The following is a 22,332-nucleotide window of genomic DNA, read 5'->3' as shown; positions in this document are numbered from 1 at the left end:
AAAGAGTTGGGGGTGTCGGGGGGGGGGGAAGGTGCAGGGTACAGTTCCAGTGGTTGTTTATATAATGGTGGGGGGAGGGGCGAAAAATATTTCTGCCCCGGGCGCCCAGAACTCTGGTTACGCCACTGATGTCCCCTACCACTCACTATATCAACTTTGAGGGTGTGGGATCGTTTACACCGCAGATTTGGATGGATTTATAATTCAACATTGATGCCTTTGCTGGGGAATGAATACTTTCCGCCGGGAAAGTATGACCCATTTTACTTGAAATGGAGTGGACTTCCCACCCTAAAGGTCAGAGATATTCTACGAGGTACTACAATATGCTCTTTGGACGAATTGCGGGAACGATGGGGGAGATACCCCCTGGATTGGTGGAGATATCAACAACTTAAACATTTTATACAAACATTACCGAAACCAATGAGAATAGACCCAGAAGTAACACCATTAGAATCAATCATGGGATCCAAACAGGCCCCCCAACATCCTCTAGCTCTTTTCTACAAAGCTCTTAACAAATTGGACAGTGAATCGACACCTGGGTACTTAGATAAATGGGCAAGGGAGTTTACACGTACGCTCACACAGGAGGAAGAGAGGAAAATATTAAATCTTGCCACTACCACAACTATGGATACTAGAACACTAGAGACAAATTATAAATTGTTATCACGATGGTATAATGTACCAAAGAAATTACATATGATAAATTCCATAAATGATGCACATTGTTGGAGGTTATGTGGGGAAATAGGAACTTTTGCACACATATGGTGGGAATGTCCTAAAATAAGACCATTCTGGGGTTTAGTGAGTGATGTCATTAGACAAAAATGTGATAAACAGATGCTGATGGACCCATGGACATTTTTATTCCATCTTACAACAGAATCAGTGGGAGCATATAAAAAATCACTAATACCCCATATGATAAATGCGGCTAAAACCCTGATTCCAAGATATTGGGGCACTGAAAAAAAACCCTCTATGATGGAATGGTTTACTAAAATAGACTCCATTAGACTGATGGAAGAGATGGTAAGAACGAAACAAGATAAATATACTTCCTTTAACAACACATGGAGAAAATGGAATGAATTTAAGGATTTAGGACTGTATTATCCATATGTGTGTTAATAGGGGGTATAGAGAAAGAGGTTCACTAGGAGAAAAAGAAAAAAAGACACTTGTCTAGCAAGATGAAGCTTGCCCTGGAGTGCTGAATATCCAGGCCAGAGCTAAAGTCAGGGAAGTATTTCCTTCTTAATTTTTGGAAGGTGCTTTTGACAGATGTCAGCCTGTTGGGCTAGGGTGGAGTTCTGGAATGCTTGTTGGTCCAGGGGCCTGGTCATTGAAGGAACTGCGATGCCTGATAGACATCCTGGAGCTCAGAGCGATTCGGTTGTCTCCTCATCAGTAAACCTCCCAATTGTCATCCAAACAAGATTCATTCCAACAATTCCACAGCCATGGTTTGCATCAACCATCAAGCAGGCACCTAAGTTGTGCAGCTCTATAAGAGAAGCTGATTCTGACTTGGGTGAAACTTCATGTTCCAGCTCTGTCTGCTGTATACAATCCTGTCGTTAAAAATGAATTAACTCTGTCATTAGCATCTGGATCCTTAAAGAGTGATTGTCTGGAGGTGTTTTCGAGCCCTTTGCCGAAGGTGGGGGGCATCAAACGTGGATCAGCAAAAAGATGAACAGGTTTTTTTTTACCAGTACCAGGGGTTACAAACCAATCATGGTGGATACCTTGGTGCAGGGGTGTCCATTAGGTCGAACGCGATCTACCAGTCGATCGCCAAGCGAACACTGGTAGATCGCGATCGACTCACTGACCTGTGTCCTCTCCTCCCACGTTGCTCGTGCGGCTGAATGTGTCAGAGGCTGCAGACCACACAAACATCGCAGGAGGACAGGACGCCAGCACACGAGAGGAGACCTGGGAAGCTGCTGCAGTGGAGGTAAGAAAAGACAGACAGAAGAGAGACAGCAGAGAAATGAGAGAAGAGGCAGCAGATAGAAACGGGAGTGTGCGAGGAGAGAGAGAAGAGACAGCTAAGAGAGAGGGCCGGTTCACACCACAAAGTCTGCATTCAAGAGTGTTCGGCCTCTGGAACGCAAGCCCACTGGCTCCCTGCATTCAGGGCGGAAGGAGGCGTGGTGATGCATTGAAGTCAATGGCACCGCAGCCACGGCCGCCGCCCACAGTGCGATCGCCTGCACCTAGAACGCAGGCACATTAGTGCCTGCGTTCTGGTCCATTGCGATCTGCAAAAATAGTGCTTGCAGCATTTTTGCAGATAGCACTGGACCAGAACGCAGGCCCTAATGTGTCTGCGATCTGGGTGTGGGCGATCGCATGGGGGGCGTGGCTGCGGTGCCATTGACTTAAATGCACCGCCACACCTCCCCCCCCTGAATGCATTTTGTTTTCGTTGGTAGATCTCATTGAGCTCGTCATTTGAAAAGTAGATCTCCAGACAGAAAATTGTGGGCGCCCTTGCCTTGGTGACTCCACGGGATCTGTTCATGCTGATCTATGCTTCCCTTCCTCTGAAACACTTGCCATGCCTCCTTTGCAGGACTGGGTTGGAGGGTATTTCAGGGCTCCCAACTGGCCCAGGAGGCCCTGATACGTGGATGTAGGCAAACTTCTATTAGGGCTAAGTCAACCTCCCATAAGTTTACCATCGCACCTGGAAGACATACTTTGCTTGGTGCAAGTCCAGGAGGTTTTCATCCTAAAAGGAACTGCATGGGATACATTTTATCCTTCCCTCCAGTCTGGCATGGACTAGTGTTTAGCCTTGGGTACTATCAAGGGTCAGATATCTGCCTTTGTGATTCTCTTCTAGAGACCAGTTGCCTCTCACTACTTGGTGAAGACCTTTGTGCAGGGGGTGGCCCATGTTGTTCCCCCTGTTATATCTCTGGTGACTATGTAGCACCACAGTCTGATACTATCAACACAGTCTGATTCTATCAACCCTTAAAAAGCACCCATTAGAGATATTTCTCTGCTTGTCTGGACTTATCAGCCTCCCCTTCCACTATTGCTAGGTGGAATTGTGAGACCATCTCTCAGACTTACGACCTTAGGGGGAAAGTTCTTCCACTAGAAGTGTTTATGCTTCTTGGGCTTTTCAGAACCCGGCTTCGTTTTCCCAAATCTGTATGGCTGCCATTTGGTCCTCAGTGCACACTTTTTTCAAGTTCTTGAAGGTGGACGTTCAGCACCTCTTTTTCCAGTTCCCTTTTGGGGTTGTTGCCTGCCCCTCTGTTGGACTGCTTTTAAACATTAAAGAATTTAACTCGCTGTGCCCCGTGATGTACGAATGTTTCTGGGAGTACATCTAAGAACACAGGGTTCTCTGTATTCTGTGATCCACTCTGTACTACTTGCTACTACTCCTACTGGGGCAGGCAGGGAGTGGGAGTGTAGGCATTTTCAAGGACCCCAAACTGTGACCTTCGGAAGGATCGATGCAGGTGGTTCTAACAGTCTCAAAATTTATTTTCATTTTCAATTCAGATATTTTTTTTTTCTTTTTCTGAAATTTGGATCCATTTGATATTTGTTATTTGGGATTTGGATTGATCCAAAGTTTTTGTTTTCACAATCTAGATTTATTCAAATTGATGTGGATGGAGTTTAATATGTTAGCAGTGTGCCCCCCAATTTTAGGTCTGGTTGGATTTTTCGGGGGGCCCAATGCAATGTTCTATCTGTCCCCAAAAAATGGTATAAAATTAATTTCAGTACAGCGCTGCATGACGGAATAAACGTCAGTCAAAGTACCGCAGCGCTGAATACTGAAAAATGGCCTGGCCAGGAAGGGGGTCTAAACACCTGGTCTTGAAGTGGTTAACGACACATCAGTTCATTCTGAATGACATTCTGCCAAAATTCGGATGCATCCGAATTTTCACTATCAAAACTTTAGATACGTTCGAATTCGTTTTTTTTCTCCCATTTGGATTAATCCAAATTTTGGAATTTGCAGATTTTTGTCTAAATACCAATCAGAATGCACAAGTCTAGATTTAACCCTACAAGAGTCTGAGGCTAACTGCCTGGCAACCTGTGGGGGTTGGCTGAGGCTTACCTGAGGAGCTTTTTGTCCTTTCCATTGATGTACAGCAGTCAGCGGAGATATCTGATCTTTGCACTTTGGTTGGGCATATCCCACTAGGGTGGTCTTCAGGGTCAGGAGTCCATAAATAGAGCACCACCCTGGACCTGTGAAGCACCCTGCAACTAACCCCACTTGCTGCACAAGTGCCAAGACGAGCACCATACTAAGGGTCCAGTGACTGAGCATATTATAGTCTCGCTTCTATTGTAAAGCCGACCGTTGGCTATACAATTTATTGCTGTGTGATTCTTCTACATCAGTAATATACTTCCTTACTAAGTGCACCCACACATATTATATATTGTTTTTTAGAGGACAGATAGGGCTACGTATTTATATCACATATGTGTGTCTAACGCCTCATTTAGGACAAATAAAATATAAAAAAAGAGGAAAAAACGTTTTTAAAAACACACTTTTTTTCCCAGTTTTGATTTGTAGTGTTTTTTACAAAACCAGCACAGCGGAAAAAAATGCAATAAATACATTTATTTATTTGTCCTTTATTTTTTATTTTTTTACACTTTTTTTTTCTTTACACTTTTCACTATTTTTTTAAAACTTTTAACATTTGTATGTAATTATATCAAGCAGTCATTGTGAATTAATCTCACTATTACTGCTTGATAAATTAATAAATTTTTGGTTATTATTAGGCTGCTTCAAACTTCAGAACGGCCAATAATAAGTTAGTGACACTGAGCCTGCAGCAGTTCAGGATTCAGCTGTCACTAAAGATTTTCTGATCATTCCAACAACGATCAGAAAACTGAAACATTCTTCTTTCAGGAATAGATACATTATGTATCTATTCCTGAAAGTGAAAGAAAGAAAAAAAGCCAGTATAAGATCCGAGAGAGATCTCTAGATCTATACGAGCTGTCAGAATGCCGGCTTTTGCCAGCATGTTTGCCCGCTCTCCTTTGACTCTCAGACACCCGATATTAAGGTATTGGGTGTCTGAAAAAGGTTAACCATTTCATTAATGGATGCCTCTATAGTGAGGCATCCATTAATGAATGGTAACCGCTGATTCTCAATGGTTAGCCCTCTAATGCAGCCAGGGGCTGACTGGCAACTTTTAGCCCAGGGGGCAAGTACAACCCAGAGGCCCATGGTGCGGCAACTTTGCCATCCTTGTAAAAGTAGTGTTAATGTATTTATCGGTTTAGGGAATGTATTTGGTCCCTTTGTGGCGGGACGTACAGTGTACGTCTCCCGTCACGAAGGATTTAAACGTGCCGGTGCAAGTGACGTACAATGGATGTCACTGGTCACTAAGGGGTTAATAAGGCAAATAGCAATTAGCAAAGTACAGTAGCCCACAGCAATAATAATAATAACCCTGCCAACATTTATGTTCAGAATTTACTTCCACACCCAGCTCTCTCTCCTAGTCAAGCAGGGATTATAGATCGGGCAGACATCACTCTACTTGACAGTTTGGGCTTCTTGCAGTGTTGGTTGCTAAAAGACAGGAGATAACTTACTAAGTAAACAAACAACAAAAGTACATCAATGCACTAGAAGGTATACAGGTGAAACTCGAATAATTAGAATACGTGCAAAGTTCATTTATTTCACTAATGCAACTTAAAAGGTGAAACTAATATATGAGATAGATTTATTACATGCAAAGCAAGATAATTCAAGGCGTGATTTGTCATAATTGTGATGATTATGGCTTACAGCTCATGAAAACCCCAAGAACCCCAAATCCACAACCTCAAAAAAGTAGATTATTACATGCAATCAATAAAACAAGGATTGTACATAGAACAATATCGGACCTCTGAAAAGTACAAGCATGCATATGTACTCAGTACTTGGTTTGGGCCCCTTTTGCAGCACTTACTGCAATTACTTTTGCACGATATTCTAATTATTCGAGTTTCACCTGTATAGACAAAATCACAGGGATGTGGAAAGGGAAGGTTGAGACTGGGCATCAGCTACAAAATACAGAGGGTAGAGGGTACCTGAAGTTAAAGGACAAAAACACCAGAGTATGGATATCCAAGCGCATTATTCAGTGGAGATAGTAAAATAGTATATTGTATGTCAAATGCACTCACAAGATTATAATCTATTGTAGTGTTGCCACCATCACCTTGTGTAGTCAGTCTGGCTGGATTATAGTGGCAGTTATCTGGTTAATTCCAGGTGTCTAGCATTGCCTGTACCTAACTGGGCGGAGTGTGACTCTGCTATATTGTGGGATGGCCAATGAGAGGCACTGTAGTGTATGTACAGGTATTCCTCACTTAACGACCAAGTTCCGTTCCTACGACCAGGTCGTTAAACGAATTGGTCGTTAAGTGAGGAACTCTATACAGTGCTGTACTGCATTAGTACAGTACTGTATAGCGTTGCAGATGTACAGTACCGAACAGTGTACTGTACATCGGGCAATGAAAATACTTACCGGGACCCGCAGTGAAGATCGGAGGACGTCACTTCCGCCGGCGACACGTCGCACTGGCGCTGACACGCGAGGTCGGAGGTCGCTCGGCGGTCCGTCGTAAGTACGAGTGGTCGCAAAGCAGGTAAGTCGGTAACCGAGGAATGTCTGTACTGTACAGCAGCCAATTACTGGGTCTTTCTCTACCAGTGGTGCATGCTGGGATAGGGTATGTGCTCAGACTAGCCAGGACCAGTCATGGATTAGGGCTGGATGCTGTCCAGCCAATCCCCAGGTTAGGCCTGGGGGTGGGCATAGGCTGGTGTGAGGGAAACTCACTACACTATCTTCTAGTACATGTATGATTTCTAGGAGGGAAAACACTGAAAGTGTACTTAGCTCCAATAAATTCCGTGATGAGCAGGACTTGGCCCCTAGGAAGAATGGCTTCTCGTTGCAGTATCCTGGTCTTGAAGCAAGTCCTCTCGTCTTGTGAAGCGCCCTCGTACTGTCCCCTCCTGTGAAGCCCTGGTCTTGTGAAGTGCTGGGCTGGTGAACTCCTGTGTCATCTTTCAGCTACTGGCTTTTTATTGAGAGAAAACTGGCCTTAAACAATGGAATGGACGCCCCCTTTCACCTTTAGGAAAATGCAATACTGTTTCCCACCTCTAGGTGGCAGCGTTGTACCATAAATTGCCATCAGTAGTCAAGATTTGATTTGAGTCTTGACTATTTACGATCACCATCCCATTGTGATACAAATCAATACAGGACAGGCTACACCATTGTGTAAAAATGGGCATTTTGACAAGTACAAGTACTTGTCAAAATGCCCTGTTTTTTCCGCCATCAGTCGGCCGCCTGACTTGCCTTGCGGTAGCGCCGGGCATGAGGTCTGGTGAGTCTGGAGTCTGTCTGTTACACCCTGAAAGCCTAGGAGCCCAGTGAAGATGTTCAATAAGTTATTCAGCATTATACTACCGGAGTGGACATCAGCTTTTGTGGGCACTAGAAGAAGGGCGGTTAATGCTAAAGGGTGGGCAGCTGAAGATCATACCCTAGACCAGTAGTTCTCAACCATTCTAGGACCGGTACCCCTTGGTAACATTTGCCAACTTGTGGTGACCCCCAACAGAGCACTGAACTCGGGACTTAGTAATGCACTGTATGCTTTTGCTTGAGGAAGGGGATCCTCTGTGACCCCGAAACGTTTGTTGCTATTTACTATGCTGCACGTCAATAAATAGACGTTTGCTTATGAATTTGGAGTGCCGGTGTCTTTATCTTTATTTGTGATTATAACGGATGCCACCCGTTGACTACTGCAGCACCCGCTTTTCAAAGGGATTTGGCGGTCAGGAGTGCGATGGGACCATGGACTTTTTTTTTAGTAATGCACTGGACTCAGGATTTAGTAAGGCACTGGACTCCGCACTTAGTAATGCACTGGAGTCAGGACTTAGTAAGGCACTGGAGTTGGGACTTAGTAAGGCACTGGACTCAGGACTTAGTAAGGCACTGGACTCAGGACTTAGTAAGGCACTGGACTCAGGACTTAGTAAGGCACTGGATTCAGGACTTAGTAAGGCACTTGATTCAGGACTTAGTAAGGCACTGGACTCCGCACTTAGTAATGCACTGGAGTCAGGACTTAGTAAGGCACTGGAGTCGGGACTTAGTAAGGCACTGGAGTCAGGACTTAGTAAGGCACTGGAGTCAGGACTTAGTAAGGCAATAAACTCAGGACTTAGTAAGGCACTGGATTCAGGACTTAGTATCCACTGGACTCAGGACTTAGTAAGCCACTGGACTCAGGACTTAGTAAGCCACTGGACTCAGGACTTAGTAATGCACTGTTCTCAGGACTTAGTAAGACACTGTTCTCAGGACTTAGTAAGCCACTGTTCTCAGGACTTAGTAAGGCACTGGACTCAGGACTTAGTAAGGCACTGGACTCAGGACTTAGTAAGGCACTGGAGTCAGGACCTAGTAAGGCACTAAACTCAGGACTTAGTTGTGTACAGCGGCACTTTTATATTCACAGCCGTTGCTGTCCTCCGGCTGACTGACACTGCTGCGCAAGGAGGAGGCTGAAGAGGCTCTCACCCAGCGCAGCAGAAGTGGACGTGGCGACCCACTCAACAATGGGTTGCGACCCACAGGTTGAGAACCGCTGCCCTAGACAGACTAGAAATGAACCGGGCATATTCCAGTGGCTCTTTCGGGGGTAGCGCTACAATAGATATGAGCCTTCATGCACCTTAGTACTCGTTTAGTGGTACTTCACAGGGCAGGCACACTGTTAATTGCTTGACGAAGCCACCGCATTCTGGTTTGAAAAAGAGGCCCTGAAGGTAGACACTGTCTCCTCACACACCCACAGCGAAGCTGCCATCTGTCTACAGCTGTATCTCTGTAAACTAAGCTGAATCTGATGACTTGCCACGCGACTGCTGGACAGGATAGGCTTGAGTCTCAGATTTGACCTTTCCAGTCAAGGAGTTGCCAGCTCCATTTCTGCATGAGAGTCCTGGGCCCTCCTTTTTGGCAGTTTTGATTTTGTCCAGTTTCACTACAGACCTTTACAACATTCTGTGGTCTGGGACAAGCCAGTCAGGTCCCTGGACAGATCAGTTTGTTTGCCACTGAGGACCAGGTTGTTCAGAAAGCCAGCTCTGCAATCAGGGAATTCCTTCCTTTCCATTTCTTCTGAAATATCTCTGCAACGATTGTTTAACCTGTTTATTAACAATGTTTGGGTTGGTATTAATAGTCCTGTGTTTGCTGATGATACCAGAATTTGCTGGGAAATAAACTTAACACATAGCAGCAATAAAGGAAGACCTTGACAAAATGGTGGGGAGGGGGGACACAACATGACAGTTGAGCCTTAATATTGAAAACTGTAAAGTTATGCATTTGGGTGTTAAAACTATTCACACAAGCTACTCGTTAGGGGAGCTCTTCTGCGGGAATTGGAGCTGAAAATAGATTTGGGGGTCCTATTAGACTGCATACTTTGCAATAGCATGCAATGCCAGGCTGCAACAAATAAGGCCAGCAGATCGCTATCATGCATAAAAAAGAGTATTTACTCTAGAGACACAACCATAATTCTACCACTATATAAAACACTGATTCAGCCTCACCTTGAGTATGCCTTTCGGTTTTGGTCACCTATTCACAGAAAGAATGTCCTTGAGCTGGAGAGAGTACAGAGAAATGCAACAAAACAAAAAGGGGGTTGGAGGACCTAGGCTATGAGGAATTATTACAAAAATGGCACTTGTTCACGTTGGAAAAGAGGTGGTTAAGAAGGGATATGATTGTAATGTACAAATTATTTAATGGTGATGGTAGAATCATTAATAAATTGTTTAATCTAAATTCACTTAAAGGAGAACTATGGGGTTAAGGCTTTTCCCCATAGTTCTCCATAGGGTAACGGCAGGACACAAACTAGCGTCCTCCTGTCACCCTAGGCTCAGTATATCGCGAGCTGTAGCTCGTGGTATACTGAGACGCCGCATTATACCGCGAGCTGCTGCTCACGGTATACTAAGACGCCGCAGCTGAAGCGGATCACGACAATTATGTCTGGATTCGCCCAGCTGCGTGACTGACAGCTGGCTCTGCCTATCCAGAGGCAGAGCCAGCTGTACCCGCCCCCTCCCACGTCCGTTCCGCCAGTCAGCGCTGGCGGATCAGAGCGGGGGGAATCTAGCCCCTCCCCTGTCACGGCAGAGAGCTGTGACAGGATCGAGAGGTGAGCGAACGCCGGTATGTGTTCGCTCACCTCCCGATCTACTGAGCCGACCTGTGACAGTCTCATTGTTACAGGTCGGCTAGAACTATGAGGTGAGTGAAAAGCACTCACCTCATAGTTCTCCTTTAAGAACAGTAAAAATTTTAGAGTGGTAAAATGGTGGAATTCCCTTCCCCAGGTATTGGTATCAACTAAGAGTATAGACTCGTTATGTCTTACATGCCTGCTTTAGTGAACACAAAATACAGCGCTATCGGTACTCTTAGTGACACACATACATACAGGTTGAACTGAATGGACATGTGTCTTTATCCGTGACAGGATCGAGAGGTGAACGAACCCGGTATGTGTTCCCTCACCTCCTGATCTACTGAGACGACCTGTGACAGTCTCATTGTCACAGGTCGGCTTAGAACTATGAGGTGAGTGGAAATCACTCATCTCATAGTTCTCCTTTAACCTTATCAACTATGTAACTATTTAATATATTATTGCCAGTCTGATGATCAATATCCTGGAACTTTGGGTGATTTGACTGTCTCTATAGCATTATACCATCGTGGTAGAAGCTAATTAAATCTGGATTCACCTGGTGTCATGGTTAGGGGACACCACATATGGACCTCCTGTAATCCAGGTTCAACAACAAATTGCACAGGTTTGTCTCCAGTGATCCTCTGTCAGAATCATCATATGCTCTGGTGGTTCCATGGGTTCACCCTGATCTATGCCTTTCTTCTCCTCACCTTCTTCCTCATGTGCTTCATAGAATCAAGATGGAGGGCATTCTTATTGCTTCTGACTGGCCTAGGCAGATGTGGTACACTGATCTGGTAAGAGTGGCAGACATTTCATGGGCTCTGTCAGGATCTTACAATCATGTGAAAAAGGATGTTCACACTCTTTGAAATCTATGGTTTTATGTATCAGGACATAGTAAAAATCATCTGACCCATAGCAAGTCTTAAAATTAGGTAAATACAACCTCAGATGAACAACCGCGATCGTACGATTATCGTAAGGTGTGTGGAAGCTGTGCGACCTCTACTACTGTAAGGTCGCACGACTTTAAACTTACGGACATGTTCGAAAACCCGCCGAGCATCGTACGATGTTCGGCGGGTTTGTGGCATGTCCGTACGATAACAGCCGTACGGGCCGGTGTGCGCAAGCGCACACTGCCCGTTCGGCATTGCGGTCATCGGAAGCCCGCCCCTCAGGGGGCATGGCTTGCGGTCATCGCAAGTACGATCTGCCTATGCAACATCGTACGTTTTTTTAAGTACCTTACAACCATCGCAAGCCAAAAGTCTTGCGATGGTTGTAAGGTGTGTGCCCAGCCTTAAGGTGCCCATACACTGCTCGATTCTCGTACGAGAATCGGGTGAAATCCCGCGATCGTACGAGAATCGAGCAGTGTGAACTAAGACATGCGACCGTTTCTACAGTACGGTCGCACGTCTTTTGTCGAGCCAACATGTTCGAAAACCCGCCGAGAATCGTACGATTTCTAGCCTGCTCGCCCGATAGCTGCGGAACGGAACGGTGTGCGCACGCGCACACTGCCCGTTCTGCATTGCCGTCATCGGAAGCCCGCCCCTCAGCGGGGCGGACTTTCGATGATCGCAAGTACGATCTGACCGTCCAAGGTGGGCAGATCGTACGGGCTTTCAAGAAGCATACGACCATCGCAAGACAAAAGTCTTGCGATGGTCGTAAGGTGTATGGGCACCTTTACAGCTTCCATAGGATTTAAGAGGCTCAGTAGCAGCCAGGTGCTGCTAATCAATTGTCCTTGATTAATTGATCATCAGCAAATGTGACCACCTCTAGAAAAGTTGAGTTTAAGGCCCGGTTCACACCTGAGCGTTTTACCGCGCGTTCCTGGGTGAAAACTCATGTTTGCCTATGGGCATGGTTCTCACCTGCGCGTTTTACTGCGCGGTAAAACGCCATACGCCCAAAGAAGTACAGGAGCTTCTTTGGGGCGTATTAACGCGCGTATCCGGCTGTATCCGTAAGGATACAGCCAGATACCCCCTCGGAAACTCGCGTTTGCTGTGCATTTCTTTTACTGCAAATCACGGTAAAAAAAACACTGCTGCTTTGGAGCATTCAGGTGTGTGTATTGCAATGCCAGGAAGGCAAGACATTCAGCAATCAGTAGATTTTCTGCAGATTCATGGTCAGATGAAAAAAAGTGCAACAGACTCCTCCATTTACGCTAAACTGTGTGAATGGAGGAATCTCCCACTGGTCCAAGCTTCAGTATCTTGCTAGTTGGCAACGCTGACTGTCAAAATACATGAACAATCTGATTGCATGCAGGCATTGTTCAGATGTTTTGAGAGCCAGTGGTGCCGACTAGCAAAATACTGAAGCTTGGACCAGTGGGAGAGTCCTACATTCTCACAGTTTAGCGTAAATGGAGGAATCTGTTGCACTTTTGCCATCTGACCATTCCATCTGAATCATTCTACAGTGAGAAAGATTATTCACAAGTGAAAAGCATTTAAGACGGTTGCCAATCATCCCAAGCGTGTACTTCCCAGCAAATTCACCCCAAGGTCAGACCGTGCTATGCCCTTTCTTGTAGCTACTTTACTGAAGTTTTTCAGTGCATAAAACAGCTCTGGTAGTTCCTCTAGCAATGTAGAAACTAGGGATACACCGATATATCAGCCAAAAATGGCACTTTTTGCTAAATGTCGAAAGTGTCATTTTTCTGCCGATACAGCGGCGCATCCATTCTTGCTCTCCTCCCCGCTGGGCGCTGTGCCACACAGGTAAGTTAGTTGGTATTTGCCAACTTTTTTTTTTGTTATATTGGGGCATACATGTACACTTACTACCCTGTTTCCCCGAAAATAAGACCTACCCTGAAAATAAGACCTAGTACTATTTTTTGGAATTGCTAAAATATAAGACCTACCCCGAAAATAAGGCTTAGTTGTGACCATTCCCAGCGCCGGTGGTGGCATAATGGGGAACTTGAAGAGCCGCGGGAGAGAATCAGCAGTGCCAATGAAGCCAGCGCTAGAGGAAGCGAGGCGGCACCGGAAGGAGCAGAGCCGCATAACTGATGTTTCCTCTATAGCGCCGGCTCCTGCCACAGGCGGAGTGATACCAAATGCACTCCGCCTTTGAGGAATTCATAGTGAAAGTGCACTTCGCTCATTCTGGCCATCGATTGGTTACCAAATTGCTCTTGGAAAGGTACGGCACCCGATTGCCCTGATCACCCTATTCTTGACTTTGCCATTTTGGATTATTTAATTTTGGATTGTTGTACATGAAAAAAAAAAAGTAAGACCTACCCCGAAAATAAGACCTAGTGTGTTTTTTTGAGCCAAAAAATATATAAGACAGTGTCTTACTTTCGGGGAAACACGGTAGCAGTAGATATATGCCAAAAAAAAAGACTTTAATACTACTCTAACTGTGATCTTATGGCTCAAGGTCCAGGCCAAATCCACCATACCTGTTTGTTTTTGTTAGGAAAACTGACAGCCCTATGACAGGTTGGAAGTGGAACCAGAGCGCTGGACCCATGTGATTTTTCTGTTTTTATCATTACGTAGTTATTAAGTGATGTGAATGTATGTAATCTAGCTAATGGATAGGCAATCACAGTATCCGTCAGGCTTGACAGTGGATACAGTAGATGTAGGGATTAAAGTTCCCCACAAATAAAAATGGTCCAGATACAACTTTATTCCACAAGTGTCATGTGACAATTGAGAACAGTCAACACATTTCGGGTGTCCAAAAATAGCCTCTTCATCGTGGCTTAGTGAGAGAAATCATGTATGTGGACTGCAATCTCTTCAGCTTTACATTTGTATTGACCTGTAATAGGAAGGCTTTTGACTTGTCAGCAGCTGGTTAAAGATTTCACATACAAATATGTAACCGATTGCAAAATCCTTCGACCATGAGATAATACAAAATAGCTTCATTCGGCATCGTTTCACATATGAGTTATGAGAATGTTCCCCAGACGAGGAAAAGAAGGCAGCAGTACGCTGCACGCCACATTAGAGATGGCCGCTCCCAGCAGACACACGTGACATGCGAGGGCTGCCATATTGGATGTGGCAAGCTGTCACTATTCACTAGTCTATAGGCTTGTGCACAGAAGATGGACGCTGGTAGCGGTCTGAGCGGAGATTTTGGTGCCAGGGTGACTGGCAGTGCCTCGCCGCTTGCCCAAGGACCGGAAGAAGTTCAACGCTACCGATCACCCCTGGTGTCCCGCTATGCCAGCCGAGAGATGGCCTTCAATTTCAGCGACAGCAAGAAATTTCAGACCTGGAGACGACTGTGGTTATTCCTAGCACAGGCACAGCGGGTAAAGTAAAGGGCCAACTGGCATGTCTTCTATGTACACTAGCAATAGCTACAAAACGACCCCCTCCCCCCATGACTTCTCATATGTCCCGCACATAGATTCATACAGTGCCTGCAACACGTGACACCTGGGAGAATTAGTAAGAAATAATTGTACAAACCAATGGAGGGGAAAGAGATATAGACTTACACATTCATCATTGTCAGAGATGTCAGATGTCCTAGTAGTGCAAGGAGATGTAGGCTAGGATCACACTTGTTTTTCATTTTCTTTAGTTGCATGACATTGTGCGATGAATGTGTGCTATTGCACAACACACCTAGCATGCATTACCATGTGTTAGGTTTGTTGCATTCTCATTCATTCGAATGCCACCCCAACGTAGTGCTGCAGGGAGCCACTGGAAAACGAGAAATTAAACATAATAAAAAACACTGAACGATTTCTTGACGTACGGGCCTCCATATTTATTTAATAAAAAACATGGAGCTTTACTATCACTTTAATTAATCAATCATTATATACTAATACCATGAGTTTACGTGCGGTTTTGCTTAAAGAGGATGAAACATCCCAGTCCTCAAACACTTCTCAGGCACTTTCTTCCCATGTCTTATGATGCTTGCTGCCATCTTTGTAGAGGTTGTAGTTGGGCTCATACTGCAATGGACTCGCTCTGACAAGGCGGATGAAGCCTTCGCCATCCAGCGTTCTGCGGCTTTGTCTTTCAATACCCTCTGCAGCCCGTGTAAAGTAGAAGTTGCAGGGGGGAGCCCTGTTCCTATTGCAGAACGTGCTACAAATGCATGTACGTTCCTTTTTTTTAAATCATTCCGTTTGTCTTGGGGCCAAAATCCCAGCAACAAAGCATTTCCAAAAATGTATGAAAGAAAACACATGTGAAAGAAGTGATTCCTGTTATCGTGCAACATAGCAAAGATGTGACATATAGGAATATGTTTACACCCGACTATAAGAAAGGCCTGGCAATATATTCATGGCTCTCTTCAGGGGCGTCCCATGCCTTATGGCCACCTTGGGGGGTGTTCCCTGGGCAGGCTTCCAGCAGAGGTAGTGAATCAGCCAAGGTCTGCTTTAATCTGCTGGGGCTCCTGTATTTTATTTAAATGTCCTAAATGCAAATCTCATTGCTAAATCTAAAGGGTTTTTTAAAATGCAGCCTGAACAAGAAGATCTTCTCTTTTATTTTTAGACCAGCTGTAGGTGGTGTGAGCTGTAGTCTATCTTTAGTCCAGATGCTTTTTTTTCCTCCCACTTAACCTTTTTGCTGAAGAGCAGCCACAGCAGACTGTACTGAGGGGGCCATGTATCAAGGAAATGCCACATTTTAGAAGCATATCAAGCTGCATTTCAGGCCCTACTCACAGCAAAGTGTTCCTTGCTTTATTTTATTTTTACAATAGTATTGTGTCATTTTCTTGTTGGGAGTCTTTTATAACAAAGGCAAATTATATTTATTAGCATATATCATGGATTGGTAAGGTTCTTCTTAGAATTTAAAGCTAAATGTCAGGAAAAGGGGCTCTGCAAGGGTTAAATGTTATTTTTTCTAGAGGGCAAACAGAAAAAGCAATTTTAGGTAGGCCCCTTTCACGGGGAAGCAGTATGGAACAAATGTCACTCTTGTGACATCCGTGTCTAATCAGTTTGTTTTTTTTTCTTCCATCTTGCGATGGAGGAAAAAGCTGAGCTGTGTGGACCCATGCTAGGTCTATGGGCATTCGGATGTAAGCCGACCTGTGTCCTTTACATCCAATTTCCTCCTTTTCCTCGGACTTGCATAGTACATGATGACATCAGAGTGACTAGAACTGATGAAGTGGTGAAAGAGAAACGGCTTTGGGTGAGGGGGACCAGACATGCAAGCTGAAAGAATGCTAGAACAAGTAATAAAAAGCAGGTATGCTTACCTTATGTCCCTAGACAAAGTGAGCATTTAACCCTTGAAGTTTGGGGAGAACCCTACTCATTTCTCTTTCTTTGAAGTTCATCTTTAAAGTGTCCCTGAACTCAAAAAGTGAAGATTTTCTATGTTCTAGAGAACATCTAGATTTGGTAATGGTGCCTAAGCAGTACCTTGAAAAATGTACATTTTGTCTTGCATTTGTCCTGAAAAAAAACATTTGTGTTTTGGGCACTCCTGTGCCTGCAGCCTCACACCAGTATATCTGCAGTAGGAAAGGCACTGCTGCCTCTGATCGCTAGTCTCAGATTTCCTGATGCAGACATCCCAACTCTCCCGGATGCTTCGGGAGTCTCCTGCTATTAGATAGCGGCTCCCGGCCGCCCGGGGAGAAACATTTTCTCCCAGGAAGGTTTACTCTGCTTTATGTAGCAGAGTAAACCTTTCCCTGCAATCTGTTTTGTTTTTTTGTCTGATATCGGGGCCGCTGTCAGTCAGATGAAAAAAAAAATAAAGCATAGGAATGCATAGCTAGATTACTATTGGCTATTTCACTTTGCAATAGCAAACTAGCTATTGCACCCGCCCACTGCTGCTGTCAATCAGCAGAGCTGGACCTGAAGTTCTCCATCAGTTCCTCTTCTAGTGATTGACAGCAGCAGAGGGCAGGTGCACTGGCCAGCTTGCTATTGGCTATTGCAAATTGAAATAGCCAATAGTAATCAGTAATCTAGCTATTCATTCCTATGCTTTTTTTTTTATTATTCTGACGGCGGCAGCTGTCAGAATACTAAAAAAAAAACAGCAGATAGCAATGAAGCTACTGCTTCCAGTGCTATTGGCCCTCATTTCAGGGGGTGGCCCCCCCCCCCCCGCAGATCGCACCTTCCTGAAATGAGAAGGGCACCTCCCTGAAATTGCTTTTTTCATGTTGGGATCCCTGCTGATTTCACTATACTTAACATCTTGTCTTGAATTGTATTGTAACTGTAATGTCTTTCTCATATTATAAAGCACTGCCCAAACTGTTGGCTCTATATAAATCCTGTATAATAATATTGTGCTGCTCACTGTTCATGAGCTCACTCTGACCTGAGGAAACAATATCCTGCCTTTACCAAGATGGCCGCCTCAACACACAGACACAATGCCAACACATGAACATGTGTCTTTTTAGTCAACCTGACTAACTATGTAACATGGTAAGTCGGTAAGTCAGTAGGGGGAAAGATTAGCTGCAGAGAGACTATAGCCAATACTGATGGCTAGTCATTTGGAAGCTGTGCCCAAAGGCAAGCAGAGGGAAGAGTTCAGAGCCTCTGTAAGGGCCTGTTCACATTCCATTTTAGTGGATGGGCTAGTGTGAATGGACCTGAGGGTTTGTCTATCTAGAAGGTTTATTTTAGTTATTGGTGGAGCCTGATGGGCTGAGTCAAATCCTCTGGTCTTGTACACTTGATACCCAGACAGCGCACTGTCCTATGATTTTCAGTTTTGGGTGTTACTGCCCATCTTTGCATGTTCCAGTGTGTCAGTTTGCGATCTACATAATATAACATAAAATTCCTAAAGCATGAGTGGGAACCCTCCTGATGCAGGAAAATAGACTCCGGAACGCAATAGGAAATATCTCTTCAATGGGGATAACAAGAAATTAGCAGGTAGTTGATTCTCTAGCCAAAAATTTAAATATCAGATTTGAATGACTTTCCCTTTAGATAGAGTCTGTTTAATGACATTTTGTAATTGGCTGTTGTATGTGATTTGTTTTTCTCTGTTATGAAATAGTGTCTCCCATCTGTTTAACCTGTAAATACGGTCCTAAAACCACTGGATTACGGTAACCCTTAACAACCAATCAGAAATTAGTTATCATTGATCGTACAGCTATTCTGTTCTGTGTTACTGCTTAGTATAGCTCGTTGTACTGCATTGTTAAGCTAAATGTAACACATTAGAATCATGTGGTTTCTCAGTCAAAAGAACTATTTATTAAACAGTTGTAGCATACAGTAAATTTTTCCTCTTTGCTCCACACCATATAATTTATTTAACCCATGAACACCATTTTCTTATGTAATTATATGTCATCTGCTTTCAATTACATTAATGTAAGCTTGTCTTGTCTTTGTCTTAAACATGTCATTCTTATACAGTACAGTAGGGAGATTAAAAACATGAATGTCAGTGGAAACCAGAGCGGGCAAAGCTCTTATATAAGTATGACAAATCTCTATTTTTCTTCTGCAGAGTTTGGGACTTCCAATTACAGAGGAGCAGATCCAGGAGATGGAGGCTAACTTGGAGAACATAGACTTCAAAATGGCAGCTGAGGAGGAGAAACGTTTGCGGCATGATGTCATGGCACATGTGCATACATTTGCACACTGTTGTCCTAGAGCTGCCCCCATCATTCATCTTGGGGCCACTTCCTGTTATGTGGGTGACAACACAGTGAGTATGCTATGCTTAGCAGGTATTCCGGCCTATAGAAGGTTAGATATTTATGTTCTTGGGGGCCATGTTGTGCCCAATGTGCCAGCTATGACCAATTGTAATGGATTGTGTGCTTTTCTGTTAACTATTTTGCTTGGGCATGGTTGCTCGTCCCCTGATTGCCCATAACGTTTTGTGATTCATTTATTTTTGTTATCGTGTAAAACCGAAAATTAAACAAAAAAACAAAAGGTTAGATATTATTTAAAAGCAATTATTTGCTTACAAGCTTTTTGACTGGAACTTGGCTTTAGTTATGGAGCTTGGAACTTTAAATGGTATAACCAGCAGATCCAGAGTCAAAAAACTTTTTCTTTTGACAGCTAGGGTGGACACTAACTGTTTCTTCTACAGTGCTTTAAGACTGTAACACCTCAGATCTATAGAGTGTTTATGTAATGCCATGCTCCCTGTACCAGAGATACTCTGACATTGGGTCCATTGTCACTCTTCCAGCACTACCCTTATGCCTGATTGTGCAGATCATAATCTGACCTTTTTCCTGCTGCAGGACTAGGACATCCCCCAGAGTGACTTTGTACATGTTTTTTTACTAATCTGTTTAACACTAGAACCTGAATAGCCTAACTCATTATTGTGGAGATTCAAAACTTTATCCCTGTGAGTGACCATTCTAATGTAACCTATAAGAACTCTTTCAAGACCTGTTTAAATCCTATCCTATTCTTGCAATAAGCGCAACTGGGGGTCCCTGGTTCGAATCCCGGCCAGGACAACTTTGGGGTAGGCAACACAGGCCCTCCAGCTGTTGTCCCATGAGGCATTGCAAGACTGACAGTTACTAACATGACTCCCAGAGGCAGAGGCATGTTGGGATTTGTAGTTGAAGCACAGCTTGGGGGCCAGAGTTGCCTACCCCTGCTATAGGGGGTGTATTTATATACAATTTGCAGAGCCATTTGACCCGCAAAATTGCATGCACATTGTTCTCCTTGTGCTTGCGTGGGTTTCCTCCAGGTACTCTGGTTTACTCCCACACTCCAAACACATGCTGGTAGATGTATTGGCTCTTGTCTTAATCGGCCCTGTATGTACGCATGCGAGTTAGGGACCTTGCATTGTAAGCTTCTCGAGGGCAAGAACTCATGTGAATGTGAAGTTTATAAAGCGCTGCGTAAATTGTCAGTGCTATAATAAATATAATAGCCTAATCAGGACACTTAAAAGTGCTAAAAAGCTTATTGGATTTTGACTAAGTTTCTTTCTCTTTTAGGATCTTATTGTTCTGCGTGATGGATTTGATTTGCTTCTTCCAAAGGTGAGCATTTTAGTTCTGTGTACTGCATATAACATAAGCACATCCATGGATGACCCTTAATGCCATATTTTGTCCATGGTAACAGCTTGCACGGGTAATAAGCCGCTTGGCAGACTTTGCAGAAAGATATGCTGATCTTCCAACACTAGGATTCACCCACTACCAGTAAGTAAAGCAATTAAGATATAGTAAGTGATTTATTGTCATGTTGAGTTCTATTCATGTATAATAAATGTGCTCACTGGCATTATACTAGCGTTTGTTGCTCATTATCAGAAAAAGTATATGTGAACACACTACAGCAAAAACACATTGTAATACACAGGGGTGTGGAATTCCTATCGCCCGACGCCCGGGGCAGGCAGTTTCGGGCGAGTAGTTTTTTTTTCTACATTTAGCCCGGCTGCGGGCAAGCAGCACGGCTAAATGTAGTGTGGGAGCCGTTTCGTACCAGTTATTTTGAACGGCTGTACAGCCGTCCAAAATCGCTTGTAACGAGCCTGAATCTCGCTCCCCCTCTCCTCTCCTCCTCCCCTCTCCTCCTCCCCTCTCCTCCTCCCCTCTGTCTCTCTATTGCCGGCCGGGGGGGCGGCCATGTACCTCTCCCGGCTGCATGCTGGCTTCTTTTCTGCCATGGTCTTCGGGGTCCCCCCCTCTTGTGGGGGACCCGGGACCAGGCAAATTAGATTAGGTTACAGCACGGAGCTCCGTGTGTGCAGTGATACAGGAATGCAGCCTTCCTGTCACAGGAGAACTAGCAAAGTGCTGTGCTAGAACTCCTGTGTTGGAGGTGACAGGGTCAATAAAGAGAACCTGTCACTTCCAAATGCTTTCACAGAGGGGCTTGTTAGCCCTTGTGTAATAGCAATAAAGTCAAGTGAAAAAAAAGTAAAAAATAAAATAAATGACAAAGGAGAACTATGAGGTGAGTGATTTTCACTCGGCCTCATCTGAGCCGACCTTTGACAATGAAACTGTCACAGGTCGGCTCAGTAGAACGGGAATTGAGCGAAGACATACCGTCGCTCGCTCACTTCTCGATCTATCAATGCAGAGAGCCATGACTGTCACTCGCGGCTCTCTGCAGGGATTACCCCCCTCCCCTGTCTGATCCTCCAGCGCTGACTGGCAAAATGGACAGGGGAGGGGGCGGGCACAGCTGGGTGGATCCAGGCAGTATTGTCGGGATCTGTCCCGGCTGCGGCGTCTCAGTATAGCGCGAGCTGCAGCTTGCGCTATACTGAGCATTGGGTCACGGGGTGATGCTAGTTTGTGTTCTCCCGTGACCCTTTGGAGAACTATGGGGAAAAGGCCCTGACCCCATAGTTCTCCTTTAAAAATGTAAATACATAAAAATGGAAGGGGGAAAAAAGGCGATAAAGTAAAAAAATAAATGAGAATTAAAAATAACCAATATTACAAAGTAAAATAAAATTAAAAAAAATAACACCCTTGTTGCACCCACCATCTGCATGCATGGGGTATTGTGTGTGAGTGGAGTGGGCAATCCGTTACCACACGGCAATCGTGCACAAAATCGTGTGGATGGCCTAGCGGTCACAGAATCACACACAACCGCCGATCGCGCTGGTGGTGCCATTATGGTTAATGGCACCCAAGTCACGCCTGGCAGATTGCGCGGTTTCCTGCCACAATACAGCCCGTGCAATCAGACATAATCACAGTTGAAAAAACACTGCATGGTGCGTGTTGCGAAAAAAGGTACATGCACCTTTTTTCCAGTGATTGCCACACGGATGTAACTCCACTGAAATCAATGGTGCCGCGTGGCAACTGCTGCATGCAACCGCACACGATCGCCCAAGTCTGCACCAGCCCTAAAGGGTAAATTCACTTTCCCAATAATTTGTAAAAATGAAATTACCTGCTCAAATCTGGCTCCCTCCCCCTCCCGCTATACTTGCCTTTCAGGGAACGGTCCTTCCCATCCGCCAATATGGGTGT

General features: G+C 44.6%; 1 protein-coding gene across 2 annotated transcripts in view; it reads left to right on the top strand.

The window, feature by feature from the left end:
* Window positions 1-14,393: 14,393 nt before the first annotated feature.
* ADSL (adenylosuccinate lyase) overlaps window positions 14,394-22,332 on the top strand; it is a 44,312-nt gene continuing 36,373 nt past the window's right edge. The window contains exons 1-4 of one of the 2 annotated variants that reach the window (XM_018565768.1): window positions 14,394-14,668; window positions 18,843-19,046; window positions 20,323-20,367; window positions 20,453-20,532. In XM_018565768.1, coding sequence (XP_018421270.1) covers window positions 14,459-14,668; window positions 18,843-19,046; window positions 20,323-20,367; window positions 20,453-20,532 — 539 coding nt within the window. In that variant the 5' untranslated portion in view covers window positions 14,394-14,458. The remainder of the gene's footprint in view (window positions 14,669-18,842; window positions 19,047-20,322; window positions 20,368-20,452; window positions 20,533-22,332) is intronic. The other variant, XM_018565769.1, reaches the window with a different exon arrangement.

This window comes from Nanorana parkeri, unplaced genomic scaffold (assembly GCF_000935625.1).
Source record: "Nanorana parkeri isolate BGI_ZX_2015 unplaced genomic scaffold, ASM93562v1 scaffold885, whole genome shotgun sequence".
NCBI lineage: Eukaryota > Metazoa > Chordata > Amphibia > Anura > Dicroglossidae > Nanorana > Nanorana parkeri.
This window is presented reverse-complemented; position numbering and strand designations above follow the sequence as displayed.